Source organism: Castor canadensis, chromosome 12 (assembly GCF_047511655.1).
Source record: "Castor canadensis chromosome 12, mCasCan1.hap1v2, whole genome shotgun sequence".
Taxonomy (NCBI): Eukaryota; Metazoa; Chordata; class Mammalia; order Rodentia; family Castoridae; genus Castor; species Castor canadensis.
This window is the reverse complement of record NC_133397.1, coordinates 23,294,429-23,308,814: the sequence shown is the minus strand read 5'-3', so window position 1 is coordinate 23,308,814 and position 14,386 is coordinate 23,294,429. Positions and strand designations below refer to the sequence as shown.

Sequence of the window (14,386 nt, the reverse complement as noted above, 5' to 3'; positions counted from 1 at the left end):
ATCAGCCCAGGTGCTCAAAAACTGATGAATGGATAAATTGAGTGAGATAAGCCATGCTCAAAAAGCCAAATATCCCATGTTCTTATTCTTTTATGGAATGTAGACCTAAAATTATAGTGATTATAATAATAATAATGGAAACTATTGTAAAAGGGGACTGTCTGGGGGGATCAGCAGGAGGGGGGGAAGGAAAGGAAGGAATACTGGGGGGTGAAGAGATCCAAGTATGATATATATGTGTACATATGCAGATAGCATAATGAAACCCACCACTGTTTGAAAAAGGTGGGGGGAATGGGAATATAATGGAGAGGGTGAACTTGTTCAAAGTATACTGTACCCATGCTTGGAGTTATCACAATGAGACCCTCTCATACTATTAATGTATGCTAATTCAAACATAAAATAAATAACTCAGGAATGCGTATAACAGATTAGAATGTAACTGAAGAAAAGTCTGAAGAAAGTATCCATAATGCAGCATGGAGAGAAAATAGATAGAAAAGCCAAGAAACATGGGGCACAGTAATAGGAGTCCCAGTAGGAAAAAGGAGAGAGAGTGGAGCAAAAATAGTATTTGATATTAACAGCACTGGGGTGTATGGCAACTTTCTATATTTTCTTCTCAATTTTCCTGTGAATCTAAAAACTGCTTTAAAATAGTCTTTTTTTAAAAGTTAATAACGAGGGACTTTCCAAAATTGAAAAATCCTGAGATTCAAGCCTTAGATGCAAGAAGTATTATGAAGCAGCATAAGACCAAGAAAAGTCAAATTTGAGTACATTAAACAGTGCAGTTAAAACAAAGGCAAAGAATCTTAAAAACAGCCAAAAATAAAAGATACATTAAATTTAAAGGAGTAGTAAGATGAAGAGTTGACATTCCTGTTAGAAATATTGAGAGCCAAAAAATCTCTTTAATGTGAAAAAATAAAAATTAAAAAAAACACCTGACTACCTAAACTTTTATACTTAGTGAAATTACCCTTGAAAATTTAAGGTGAAATAGAAACATTTTCAGTCAAACATAAACATAGTATGCCAAATTGGTCTAGCTAGAAATTCCAGCCACAATGTTTGCTGAACAGAAGTACTAAAAGCAGAATTTATCTCAAGAATGCAAGGATGTGAGAGTGCTGCTGTAACTACAAATGTGTAATGCGTAGAGGCTGGAAGAGTTTTAAGGTGTGTGCCTACATTGTCATGAATGAATCATTAAGGCTGAGCCTGGTGAAGGGTGAGAAAGAAAAGAGCAGAACTGCAGAGAAAATCTCCATCTGCTTAGAGAATACCTAAGTAATTTTGAACAGAATGTTGATAAAAAGTATTGGACAGTAAAGACTATTCAATTAGGTCCCAGGTGAAAATGAGGAAGATGTTATTGGACAGTGGCAAAAAGGTAACCCTTGCTAGAAAGTGACAAATCACTTGGCTGAATTGTGTTTATGTTCTAGTGTCTTCTTGTTTGTTTTGGTGGTGTTGAGGCTTGAACTCAGGGCCTCACACTTGCTAAGCAGGCATCCTACTACTTGAGCCATTCTGTCGACCCTTTTTGTGTTGAGTATTTTTGAGATAGGGTCTCGTGAACTATTCACCCAGGGTTGGCTTTGAACTGCAATCCTCCTGTTCTCTGTCTCCTGAGTAGCTAGGATTACAGGCATGAGCCACCAGCACCCAGCTTCTGGTGTCTTATGGAAGGTAGAACTTCTGAGTGATGAAATTGGATATTTAGCTAATGAGGTTTCTAAGTAAACTGTTAAAGAAATGATTTGGTTTTCCTGACTGCATGTAGTAAAATCTAAAAAGAAAGAAATGACAATTGAAAGAAAGGAAGGGAGGGAGGGAGGGAGGGAGAAAAATGACCTGAAGAGATGGAATTATTAAGCAATAAGGAACTAGAATTTAAAATGTTTGGAAAATTTCAGCCTATCCATAGTGCAAAAAAAAGTACATTCAAAGAGAACACTATGGATATAATAAGCCACCTCAGCAGGAACTGAGGCTCTGCTCAGGAACTGAGCAACTGTCAGGTTGAACCCAAGGAGAAGATGGGAAAGAATGACGGAAGAAAGTTTGATGTCTTGATTTTACAGGATAGGACCATTTAGCAAATGTGTATTATTCTTCAAAACAAGGAAAGAATGACCTCAAAGGATCAGCAGGACTTCCCACTCAGTTTAAAAGAAGGGGAAATACTGCCTCACTTTTACAGGGCAGATGACTTCTGACAAAAGCTGTGGAGGAGGGGCCACCGAGCAGAGCCCTAAGGAGTACAATGCTTACCCAATAAAGCCATGGGAACAGGACCTTCACCCCAACTGGAACCACTGCCCAAGTGGGGCTACTACTATTTAGCGTTGTATTGCAAGTTCTAGCCAGAGAAGTTAGGCAAGAAAAAGAAATAAGAAGACTTCAGATTGGAAAGGAAGATGTAAAACTACCTTTAATTACATATAGAATATCATACATCTAGAGAATCTTTTTTTAATTTTAAGTTGCTTTTCTTTTATTATTGTGACATTTACAAAAGTTCTTATAATATGTCATAGTTGAACTCAACCCCTCCATCATTCTCCTTTATCCCTCCTTCCCCCACCATTCCTAGAATAGTTTCAACAGGTCTCATTTTTCCAGAAAATCTTGAAGAACACACACACACACACACACACACACACACACACAATTATAGCTAATAAAGCAGCCCACTTTTTGGTCTCAAAGAGAATAACATTAAAAAAAATACCCAGGAAAAAATTTAATCAAAGAGGTACAACACTTATGTTTGGAAACTACAAAGCATTGCTATGGAGATGAAAAAGTAAATAAATGGAAAGACATCCCTTGTTCATGATTGGAAGACTTAATGTTGTTAAAATGGCAATATGCCCCAAAGCAATCTACAAGTTTAGTAGGGATTCTGTGTAACCCCTATCAAAACCCCAATGACCTTTTCTTACAGAAATGAAAAAGCTGGCCCTAAAATTTATATGGAATTACAAGGGTCCCTAAGTAGCCAAAACAATATTGAAAAGGACAGAGAAAGACGTTACTTCCTTACTTTAAAACTTTTTATAGAGCTATAGTAATAAAAAAAAGAGCTGTGGTACTGGCATAAGGATAGAAATATAGATGAATGGACTAGAAAGAAATCCCTTAAAATTATAATCAATTGATTTTATTTTGCAAGGGTACTGTGACCATTCAATGGGAAAAGAATAGACTTCCACAAATGGTGTTGAGATAACAGGATAGCCACATGCAAAAAAATGAAGTGGGACCTTATTTCACACCATATTAAAATTAACCAAAAATGGAGCAAAGACCTAAACGTAAGTGCTTAAGAGAAAACATAGGACTGTGATATTTAATTTTATGTCAGCTTGGGGGCTATGGAACCCAGTTGTTTGGTCATACACTAATGCAGGTGTTGCGTTTTTGGTTTTGGCAGTACTAGAGTTTGAGCTCAGGGCCTCATGCTTACTAGGCAGACGCTTTAACACATGAGCCATTCCACCAGCCCCCTTAAAGTATTTTTTAAATGTGATTAACATTCCTAATCAAGTACACTTCAAAGCAGATTGCCTCCATAATGTGAGTGGGTACCATCCAATCAGTTTAGGAACAGAGACCAACATTTCCTGAAGAGGAAGGAACTGTTCCTTGAGAGCGCAACACAGAAATACTGTCTGAGTTTCTAGTCTGCCCTGATCTGCACATTTTGGGCTCAAGGCTATTTTATAACATGAACTCTTACTGAGTTTCAGCTTGTCAGAGCCAATTTCTTAAAACTCAATCTCTCTCCCTTTCTTATGAGACTGAGAGTGTGTGTGTTAAAGAATAATCTAATCTTCTTTCCAGGTTCTTAGCACAGAGGTTCAAAAACCCACGGGACTTCATGAGTGTTAGGGGTGTCTATTATGCTAATGGGAAGAAAAAGAAGGATTGCTTCTGTTTCTACTTTAGGAGGCTGGAATAACCATTATTCTAAAATCTGATTAAGACCCTATCAGAAAGGAAAATTACAGGTCAATCTTTTTCATGGACATTGATGCAAAAATCTCAACCAAAATAGCAGCAAACCAAACCCAACAGCAAACCAAAGCCAACAATAGGAGCACCATATTTATCCTAGGAATCCACAATTGCCTCATCATTTTTAAATCTCATCAAATGGATAGAACATTTTGGAAAGCCATATGACTATCTGAATAGAGAGGAAAAGTACGTAATAAAATTTAGCACCCAACGTTAAAAAGGTAAAATTTAAAAATTAAAAAAGTAAAACCAAAGAAAACATTTAAATCTATTCATGCTAAAACTCAGCAAAACAGAAATAAACATTGTTTGAAAAATCATGCAATAAACATTATACAAAAATGGTGAATTATTGAAAACTTTCCCTACATTAAAAAAGAGATAAGGATCGGCACTATCTGACTTCTAGAACATTGTACTGGAAGTCCTAACAATAAAGCAAGGAAAGGAAAGGCATAAAAATTGGAAAGGAAAAAACAAAATTATTATTATATGCAGATAATACGATTATGCAGAATATCCAAAATTCCTACAGACAAATAATTAGAATTAATAAGCAAATTTAGCAAAGTCTCTAAGTAGAAGATCAATATAGAAAAATCTATTATATTTCCATATTGCAGAATCATTTAGAAAATAAGATTTAAAATGTCATACCAGGGTTGGGGATGTAGCTTGTCTAGCATGCCTAAGACCCAGGGTTCAATCCCTAGCACTACAAAAAATAAAAATACCAGGCCAAACCAGACAGTATGTGCCTCCTGATGACTAGCATCACCTATGAAGTAGCTCCTCCCTACCTCCAAAAACCTAATTCTGACAAGTCTTAAATCCAAATTTCCTATTGCCTTAATCCATTTTCTGTTTTTGCAACAGAATACTTATGATTGGTTAACTTATAAAGGAAAGAGGTTTACATGCTCATGATTCTTGAGAACCAAGAGCCTATGTCAGAATCATCTCAGCTTTGGTTCAATCATGACAGAAAGCAGAGAGCAAGCGGGTGTGTATGGAAGAAAAAAGGGGCCCAATTCCTATGATAGCTAATCTAGTCCTGAGAGAATGAGAATTCACTCCTATGAAAATTTATCCAATCTAGCAAAAAGAGATTCACCTCTGAAAGGTCCCACTTCCCAACACTGCTACCTTGGCAAATTTCTACATGAGTTTTGGTTGAAACAAATCACATCCAAACCACAGCACCCATTTTCAGGAAATACAAAAGACAATTGTGTTAAAGGACAAGATTGGTATTTGATCAACAAAATGTTTACTGCAAAATCTGAAGAAATTTCTTTTCTTTGACACATAAGAAGGAAAGAAGGAAGGAAGGAAAGAAGGAAGGAAGGAAGGGAATTGACAGAGTAGAATGGGAGTGTAAATTGATAGTCACTTTATTTTTTTTACTTTTTTTGAGAATTAATATACAGCTTTACTATTTTTTTATATGTGCATACAATGTTTGGGTCATTTCTTCCCCCTTACCCTACCCCCTCCCTTACCCTCCACCTCCTCCCTCTCCTCCCTACCTCCTCGCTACCAGGCAGAAACTATTTTGCCCTTATCTCTAATTTTGTTGAAGAGAGAGTATAAGCAATAATAGGAAGGACCAAGGGTTTTTGCTAGTTGAGATAAGGATAGCTATACAGGGAGTTGACTCGCATTGCTTTCCTGTGCATGTGTGTTACTTTCTAAATTAATTCTTCTCGAACTAACCTTTTCTCTAGTTCCTGGTTTCCTTCTCCTATTGGCCTCTGTTGCTTTAAAGTATCTGCATTAGTTTCTCTGCATTGAGGGCAACAAATGCTATCTAGTTTTTTGGGTGTCTTACCTATCCTCGTACTTCCCAAGTGTGCTCTCACTTTATCATGTGATCAAAGTCCAATCCCCTTGTTGTGTTTGCCCTTGATCTAATGTCCACATATGAGGGAGAACATACGATTTTTGGTCTTTTGGGCCAGGCTAACCTCACTCAGAATGATGTTCTCCAATTCCATCCATTTACCAGTGAATGATAACATTTCGTTCTTCTTCATGGCTGCATAAAATTCCATTGTGTATAGATACCACATTTTCTTAATCCATTCGTCAGTGCTGGGGCATCTTGGCTGTTTCCATAACTTGGCTATTGTGAATAGTGCTGCAATAAACATGGGTGTGCAAGTGCCTCTGGAGTAACCTGTGTCACATTATTTTGGGTATATCCCCAAGAGTGGGATTGCTGGATCATATGGCAGATCTATGTTTAGATTTTTTAAAAGCCTCCAAATTTTTTTCCAGAGTGGTTATACTGGTTTACATTCCCACCAGCAGTGTATAAGGGTTCCTTTTTGCTCGCATCCTTGCCAACACTTTTTGTTAGTGGTGTTGCTAATGATGGCTATTCTAACAGGGGTGAGGTGGAATCTTAATGTGGTTTTAATTTGCATTTCCTTTATTGCTAGAGATGGTGAGCATTTTTTCATGTGTTTTTTTGGCCATTTGAATTTGTTCTTTTGAGAAAGTTCTATTTAGTTCACTTGCCCATTTCTTTATTGGTTCATCAATTTTGGGAGAATTTAGTTTTTTGAGTTCCCTATATATTCTGGTTATCAGTCCTTGATAGTCACTTTAGAAAATTGCTTTCATCTACTAAAATTGAGCATATATCACATAACCACACAATTCCTGTCATATCGCAAATGAGGGCAATGTGCCAACCAACAATGTGCCATTTGCAATTAACATCCTGAAAACTTCTTTGTCATCTCATATAGGTATAATATTTTAAATTATAAGGCAATGAACAACTGATGTTTTGAAATGCAATCTGCAAAAATTCTAGGCATTGGGTCATGAAAGTAGTTTTTTAATAGGTAGCAAAATTGCTTTCTTTCAACATACATTAAAGTGACTTCTAAATTCCTAAGAGGGTTGACAAAGGATGACAGTGAAAGAAATCTGAGAGTCAAAACAGGTTGGAACTAGGCACCAGTGGCTTATGCCTGTAATCCTAGCTACTCAGGAGGCAGAGATCAGGACAATTGCAGTTCGAAGCCAGATCTGGGAAAATAATTTGCAAAACCTTATCCCCCCAAAAAAAAATCACAGGAAAGGGCAAGTGGTAAAAGCACTTCTAGCAAGTATGAGGCCCTGAGTCTAAACCCCAGTGCTGCCAACAACAACAATAAAAGTAAGTTGGGAAATACTGCTGGCAGTGGGACACTAAGAGGTTTTGTTTGATTGGTACTTTGAGCAGAGTGACACAATCACCTTTGGAGGTTTTGTATAAGTTCTCTTTTTGTTTCCTAGAGGCAAGGTCTATACCTAGCCTGGAAAAGTAGAAAAGCTGAAGACTGTAAGTAGTTCAAGAGATGAAGTCCTCATTAGGACAAAAACACTAGATCTGGGTTTCTGTATTTGAGAGATGTACTGGAGAAAAAAATGGAAAAAGCTTTGTGGTCCAATCTATCTACAGACATGCCTCTCTAAAATCTAGAGTCTATGCTGGTATTGTACAGCAGAGTTTCTATGATGATGGAAACAGTCTGTCTGTCCTTTCCAATATGAGAGCTGCCACATGTGAGCATTTGAAATGTACCTAGTACAACCGAGGAACTGCATTTTAAATTTTACTCAACTTTAATTAATTTAATTTTAAATGGTCACATGTGGCTAGTAGATACCACATTGGACATCACTGCTCTAGGCCATTAATTTGAGTCACTTCATATATATCTATGCATAAATTTTGCAAGCACTTCCAATGTGATACAGAGTAAACATCTCTAATCAGAAAATTTGAGATCTCAAATGCTTCAATATCCAAAAAACTTTACAGCATGATGCCACAAGTGGAAAATTCCACACCATGAAACTGCACAGAATTATTAAAAATATTGTGTAAGCTTCAAGGTATGTAATAAGGCATATATGAAACGTAAACGAATTTCATGTTCGAGCTTGGATCTCATCCCCAAAATGCCTCATTATGTGCATGCAAATATTCTAAAAGCTGAAAAAATCTGAACTATGAAACATCTGTAGTCCCAAGCATTTCAGATGAGATATTCTCAACCTATACTTCATTTTCTGCCTCTACCACACTCATAATTGTTTCTATTTAGTGTTTCCTGGGTTTTTTGAAGAGCCATGATCTCGGCAGTCATTCAGGAAAAATTGAGAAGTAATTTATTCATTTCACAAACATACATGAAGCATTTACTATATGCCAGGCAGTTTATTAAATTAAGGTCCTTGTAGGAGATAACAATGTAAATAATCAGTACTTTGTGTCATGAAAAATAGACTTAGTCCTTTCTCTCTTCTTCAGTCTCATCTTCAACATCCAAACTTCCATTCTATTCTCCCCCTTCTTTCACATCTCTAAGAGCAAAGATTTTTTCCCCTCTTCCATTTACTGCTATATCCATCATGCCCAGAAGAGTGCATATGGTGATGGTAGTGATAAATATTTGAGGAATGACTCTATGTCATTTTTCCACCTACTGCTCAGGTTATTTTATTTCTTCCCTCCTTCCCCAACATAGTTTAGCTATGTCAGAGAACTACCATACAAATTTAACTGGAGTTATTTAAAGTTTCACTCCCAAAGTTTGGTCCTCTGTCCAACACTGGTGGAATGACCTGGGAGCTGGTTGGACACACAGAATCTCAACCCCTACCCCAGATGTAACAAACAGAATCTGCTTTTTAATAATACCGCCTAGGTGACTGGTATGCCTGTTGAAGTTTGAGAAGTGCTGCTCTAAAGTACAGATCTAAGGAAATTTTTACCTGGCTTTGAAATCTTTGATGTCTTTCAATTGCACACAGAATCCTATTTATACCAAGTATTCAGTCTGGCATTTAAAACCCTCTCCAAAGTGAGCTCTGTCACACAACATGACCCTTTCAGAGTTCTCTGCACTTCTACAGGCCATCCAGACTGAAGAACCTTACCCTTTCTAGAACACATCCAATACTCTTCTCCCCAGGCTTTTCTCCAATCTGTTCCCTCTTTCTGGAAACTCCTCCACTGCCCTCCTTCATCCACACCATTCACCTTCAAAATCCTACCCTTTCTCTGAAGCACAACTCAAACTCGGGCTCTCCCAGAAGGCATTTTCTAGATTCCCCTAATTCAAATTACTCTCTTCAGAGCTGAGTATGTAGTTCAGTGGTAGAAAACTTGCCTAGCATCCTCAAGGCCCTGGCTTCAATCACCGGCACTGGGAAAGAAAAAAAATAACCAAAAAAACCTCTACCTCCCATGTCTTCAACAATATTCAGACTCCTCTTAACTCATCACATTATCTTTCCTGGAAGTATAGCTCTATCTGAAGGTCTTCCCATTTCACTTCAAGCTCCTAAAGAGTAGGGATGGTGTTTTATTCTTTCTCGGTGTCTATTATATAATGGATACTCAAGCTTGTTGAAATGAGTTGACAGAAAAAGGATTTATAGCAACCCATTAGGAAGACACTCATGGGCATTCCTTCAATCCTCTCTCCCCTCCATCCAAGTCTTTCCATGGCCCAAAGTGTAGGTGAATCTATGGGGTCAATGGCAGATGGCAGTGAGTTTCAAAGGAGTTATATCACATACATACCTCTGAGTCTGTCTTGGCCGCCACCTGCCTCCATCTCTGATACACAGAAAACAGCACCCAGCTCCCACAGACAAGGAAACCGAATAATGGTAGAAAGCTGAGATATGATGGCAATGGGAGAGCTAGCCCCCAAATTAGCGCCATTATTTAAGCCCATGCCTTTCTCAACTGAAGAGTTTTCTGCCTCTAGGCTGAGACTTCATACGACATCACAATGGGTACTGCAAAGTAAACCTGACAGGATCCAGTCAAGGTGCACACATGGGTCCCATCTGTGCCTTCCTGCAGCTGCCTGTGGCTCTGTTCTGATTGATGGTCACACTCAGGGAAGAGCTTGTTTAAGTCTCTTCAAGGACAATTTGTCACTAAGTTGGGAATGAAAAGGCAAAGTTTCAAAGGAGCAGACCTCCCTAATGGCTTATTCTGCCCTACACAAGCATTTTCTCTGGAGCCAGTCACTCCCTAGAGAAGCAGGTATGATGTCACATGTTCCAAACTGCAAATTCAAATACAAGGTCAAGTAAATCTAAGAAAATTAGAATAATCCAAGTAGGTACTCTCAGAAAATTTGAGGTCCTGGGTTTCCTAAGTCCACAGCTTTCACATGCCCAAGCTGTTGTCATACTGAGACAGGGAAGACATGTCACAGAAGGAGATAAAATGATCTTAGAGGACTACTCTTCCCAGAATCTGTGATACCATTTCCAGTCTATCATTGCATCCAGAGCTGACTGAATTCTCTAGCTTTCATTCAGTACAAAATTTACAAGGAATCAAACAAGGATTAATAAAACTGGCAGGAACATTCTTTTTTTTTTTCATGTAGGAACATTAATCTGAGAAATCAATGCAATAAACTATTGAATAGCAGGCACTGTCTTAGAAGACAGACAAGGACTCTTGCCTCATAGAATTTTCAGTCTATAGGGGCAGCCCAAGTAACATTCTTGGAAAGCCCGTAGAGAAGGAGGTGGTCAAATAAGTATGGTTTCCCATGTTGTGAAGTACTTTGAAGTCACTGCGAGTATTATAATTAGGAGGAATGAGATCTGTCTTATGAACAGCACACACTATATGGCCAGTACGAGTTTTAGACCAGTCTGGAGTCTAAGATAAAGACTGCAGGTTTAATTGGGGTCCTTAAAACATCTATGTTGCCAGACACCAGTGGCTCATACCTGTAATACTAGCTACTCAGGAGGCAGAGATCAGGAGGATCACGGTTCGAAGCCAGCCCCGGGAAATAGTTCAAGAAACCCTATCTCAAAAATACCTAACACAAAAAGGACTGGAGTGGCTCAAGGTGTAGGCCCTGAGATCAAGCCCTGCTACCACCTAGTGTGTATAAGGTCCTGGGTTTGATCCCTACACCACCAATAACTTTTAATGGATTGGATATGGCTTGAATGTGCCACTCAAGGGCTTATGTGCTGAAATTAAACCCTATTATGGGGCATTAGGAGAGTGGAAATTTAATCCAACTGTAGTGTTTAAAAGTGGGGCCCTGTGCTGGCAAAGTGTCTCAAACGATAAGAGCGCCTTCCTAGCAAGCATGAGGCCCTGAGTTCAAACCCCAGAACTACCAAAAGAAAAAAAAATACAAGTGGGACCTTTGGGAGGTGGTTAGGATTAGGTAAGATTATTAGGGTAGAACCCCCATGAGTGAATACTAGTGACTTTTTTGGTGGGAGGAATACTAGGCTTTGGACTCAAGGCTCACAATTGCTAGGTAGGCACTCCACCACTTGAGCCACACCCCCAGCCCTTTTTTGCCTTAGTTATTTTTTGGATAGGGTCTTGCAGTTTTCCCTGGGTCTGGCCTCAGATCAGGATCCTCCTACCTATACTTCCTGCATAACTGGGATCACAGACATGAGCCACCATACACAGTTTGTTAATTGAGATGGAGTCTTGCTAACTTTTTCCCCTTCCAAACTGGCCTTGAATCACAAACCTCTCGATCTTCACCTCCTGAGTAGCTGGGATTACAGTTATGTACCACCATGCCCAGCTCACTGGTGGCTTTATAAGAAATTAAGCACACATACACAAACATGCTCCTTGTCTTTTGCCACAGGACTTCCTGTAACTCTTTGGGACTTTGCCAGCAAGAAGGCAGTCACTAGATAGGATCCCTCAACCTTGGACCAGAACTGTGAGCCAAAACAAACCTGCTTCAAGTATTCTGTTATAGTAATATAAGATGGATACAATATGCATATAAAATATATTCTTTATATCTTTTGTATTTGCCATGCTGATGTATACAGCACAGTGGCAGAGCACATGCCTAGCATGCATGAGACTCTGAGTTGAATTCACAGTGCAACCAAAAAAATTGTAGTAATAAAAATTCAACACATGCTTAAAAATAAGATGTATTCTACAGGTGACAGACGTCTCCATATATCCGTTTGGTACATTTTGTTCATCTTAGTGTTTAAGTCTATATTATTCCTAAGCTTTTGTTAGATTTTTCCATCAATTACTAAGACAGCTATGTAAAAGCTCCTACAGTATGGATTTGCTTATTTTTCCTGTGAAGTCTGTGGATATTGTTTTATATACTTTTGTTACTTAAAATTGTAATATGCTCCTGGCGAATTAAATCTTTTATTGTTGTGAAAACCATATTTTTCTCCAGTAACACTTTTTGCCTTTGGTTATTTTTTTCTGATATTAATATTGCTGTAACAATTTTCTTTGAATTGTTATTTTCATGGCCTATCTTCTCCCATTTCTTAAAACATTCAACCTTTCTATATCCTTTGTTTCAATGATGGATGCAAAATAAACGTGATTTTTGGCCTTCTGAGCCTAACTCCACTTAAGATGATGTTTTCCAGTTCCATCCATTTACTTGCTAATAACAAAATTTCATTCTTCTTTGTGGCTGAGTAAAATTCCATTGTGTATCAGTACCACATTTTCTTGATCCATTCGTCAGTAGTGGGGCATCTTGGCTGTTTCCATAACTTGGCTGTTTTTTAAATAGTGCTGCAATAAACTTGGGTGTGCAAGTGCCTTTGTAATAACCTGAGTCACATTCTTTTGGATATATCTGTAGGAGTGGTATTGCTGAATCATATGGCAGATCTATGTTTGGTTTTTTAAGAAGCCTCCATATTGTTTTCCAGAGTGGTTGCACTAGCTTGCATTCCCACCAGCAGTGTATGCGGGTTCCTTTTCCCCCCACATCCTTGCCAGCATTTGTTGTTGGTGGTGTTTTTGATGATAGCTATTGTAACTGGGATGAGGTAGACTCTTAGTGTGGTTTTAATTTGCATTTCCTTTATGGCTGGGGATGGTGAGCATTTTTTCATGTGTTTTTTGGCCATTTGGATTTCTTCGTTAGAAAAAGTTCTGTTTAGTTCAGTTGCCCATTTCTTTATTGGTTCATTGATTTTGGGAGAGTTTAGTTTCTTAAGTTCCCTGTATATTCTGGTTATCAGTCCCTTGTGTGATGTATAGCTGGCAAATATTTCCTCTCACTCTGGGGATGGTCTCTTCAGTTTAGAGACCATTTCTTTTGTTGTGCAGAAGCTTTTTAATTTCACGTAGCCCCATTTGTCCATCCTTTCTCTTAGTTGCTGAGATGCTGGGGTTCTACTGAGGAAGTCCCTACCTGTACCTATTGCTTCCAGAGTATTCCCTACTCTTTTCTGTACTAACTAAAGGTTTCAAGTCCGATATTAAGGTCCTTAATCCACTTTGAGTTGATACTAGTACAGGATGATAGGCATGGATCTAGCTGCCTGTTTTTTGGAAATAAAAATTGATTGGCACACACCACACTCATTTTACATATTGCCTATGGCTGCTTTCATGCTACAGCATCAGAGTTGAGTACAGTAAGCCTTCCTTACTCACACATCTATTACATGTGGTTTTGACCCAGCATAGTCAAATAAGTAAGCAAATAAATAAATATCAAATTCAAAAAATTTTAATTGCCATGCATGCTTTATGCAGCTCAGTTGATGCAGAGAAGCACTCAGTCAGTCCTGTCTTACTTATCACCAGTTGTGTTCGAATCCTTGTAATCTGCTGAGTGTCTCCCTGCCTTTAATTTTGTGAAAATCTGCCTCCCCCAAAGCAGATGGTGCCCAAAAAGCAAGGTAAAAACTAATGTATTTAAGTAATAAAAGTGAAAATTTCGGATTTGTTGAAAGGCGACATGTCTTTAGCAGAAGTTGGGCAGCATTACGGGAAAAGGCGAACCAAGCATCTGCAGTACAGCACTGAACTCTGTGTCTGTGCATGCACGGATTTTCCCTCAATGGCGGTCTCCTCAGAACCATAGACCTGAGGATAGCAAAGGTCTACTGTAGTTACAACAGGGACTCCTGGCCTGAAAGATTAAACTACTTACTATCTAGTCTTTTAAAGAAAAACTTTGCTGCCCCCATCTTAGTGGTATCTTCTTCCTTCCTTCCTTCATTTCCTTCCTTCCTCTGTCCTTCCTTCATTCCTCCCTCCCTCTCTCTTTTCTTCCTTCCTTCCTTCCTTCCTTCTTTTCTTTCCTTCCAGTGTTGGGGATCAAACCCAGGGTCTCATACAAGCTAGGCAAGCACTCTACCATTGACCTTCACCTCCAGTTCCAGTGAATTTCCTTCTTTCTTTCTTTCTTTTTCCTTCCTTCCTTCATTGTTTGTTTGTTTCTTTATTTATTTACTTTTTGCAGTACTAGAGTTTGAACTCAGGGTCTCATACTTGCTAGACAGATGTGCTACCAAAGCCACTCCACAAACGTGAATATCT

At 38.5% G+C, this 14,386-nt stretch overlaps 1 protein-coding gene across 1 annotated transcript in view; it reads right to left on the bottom strand.

The window, feature by feature from the left end:
* Spata31h1 (SPATA31 subfamily H member 1) overlaps positions 1-9,769 on the bottom strand; it is a 38,058-nt gene extending 28,289 nt beyond the window's left edge. The window contains exon 1 of the mRNA XM_074049012.1: positions 9,626-9,769. Coding sequence (XP_073905113.1) covers positions 9,626-9,769 — 144 coding nt within the window. The remainder of the gene's footprint in view (positions 1-9,625) is intronic.
* Between the last annotated feature and the right edge of the window lie 4,617 nt (positions 9,770-14,386).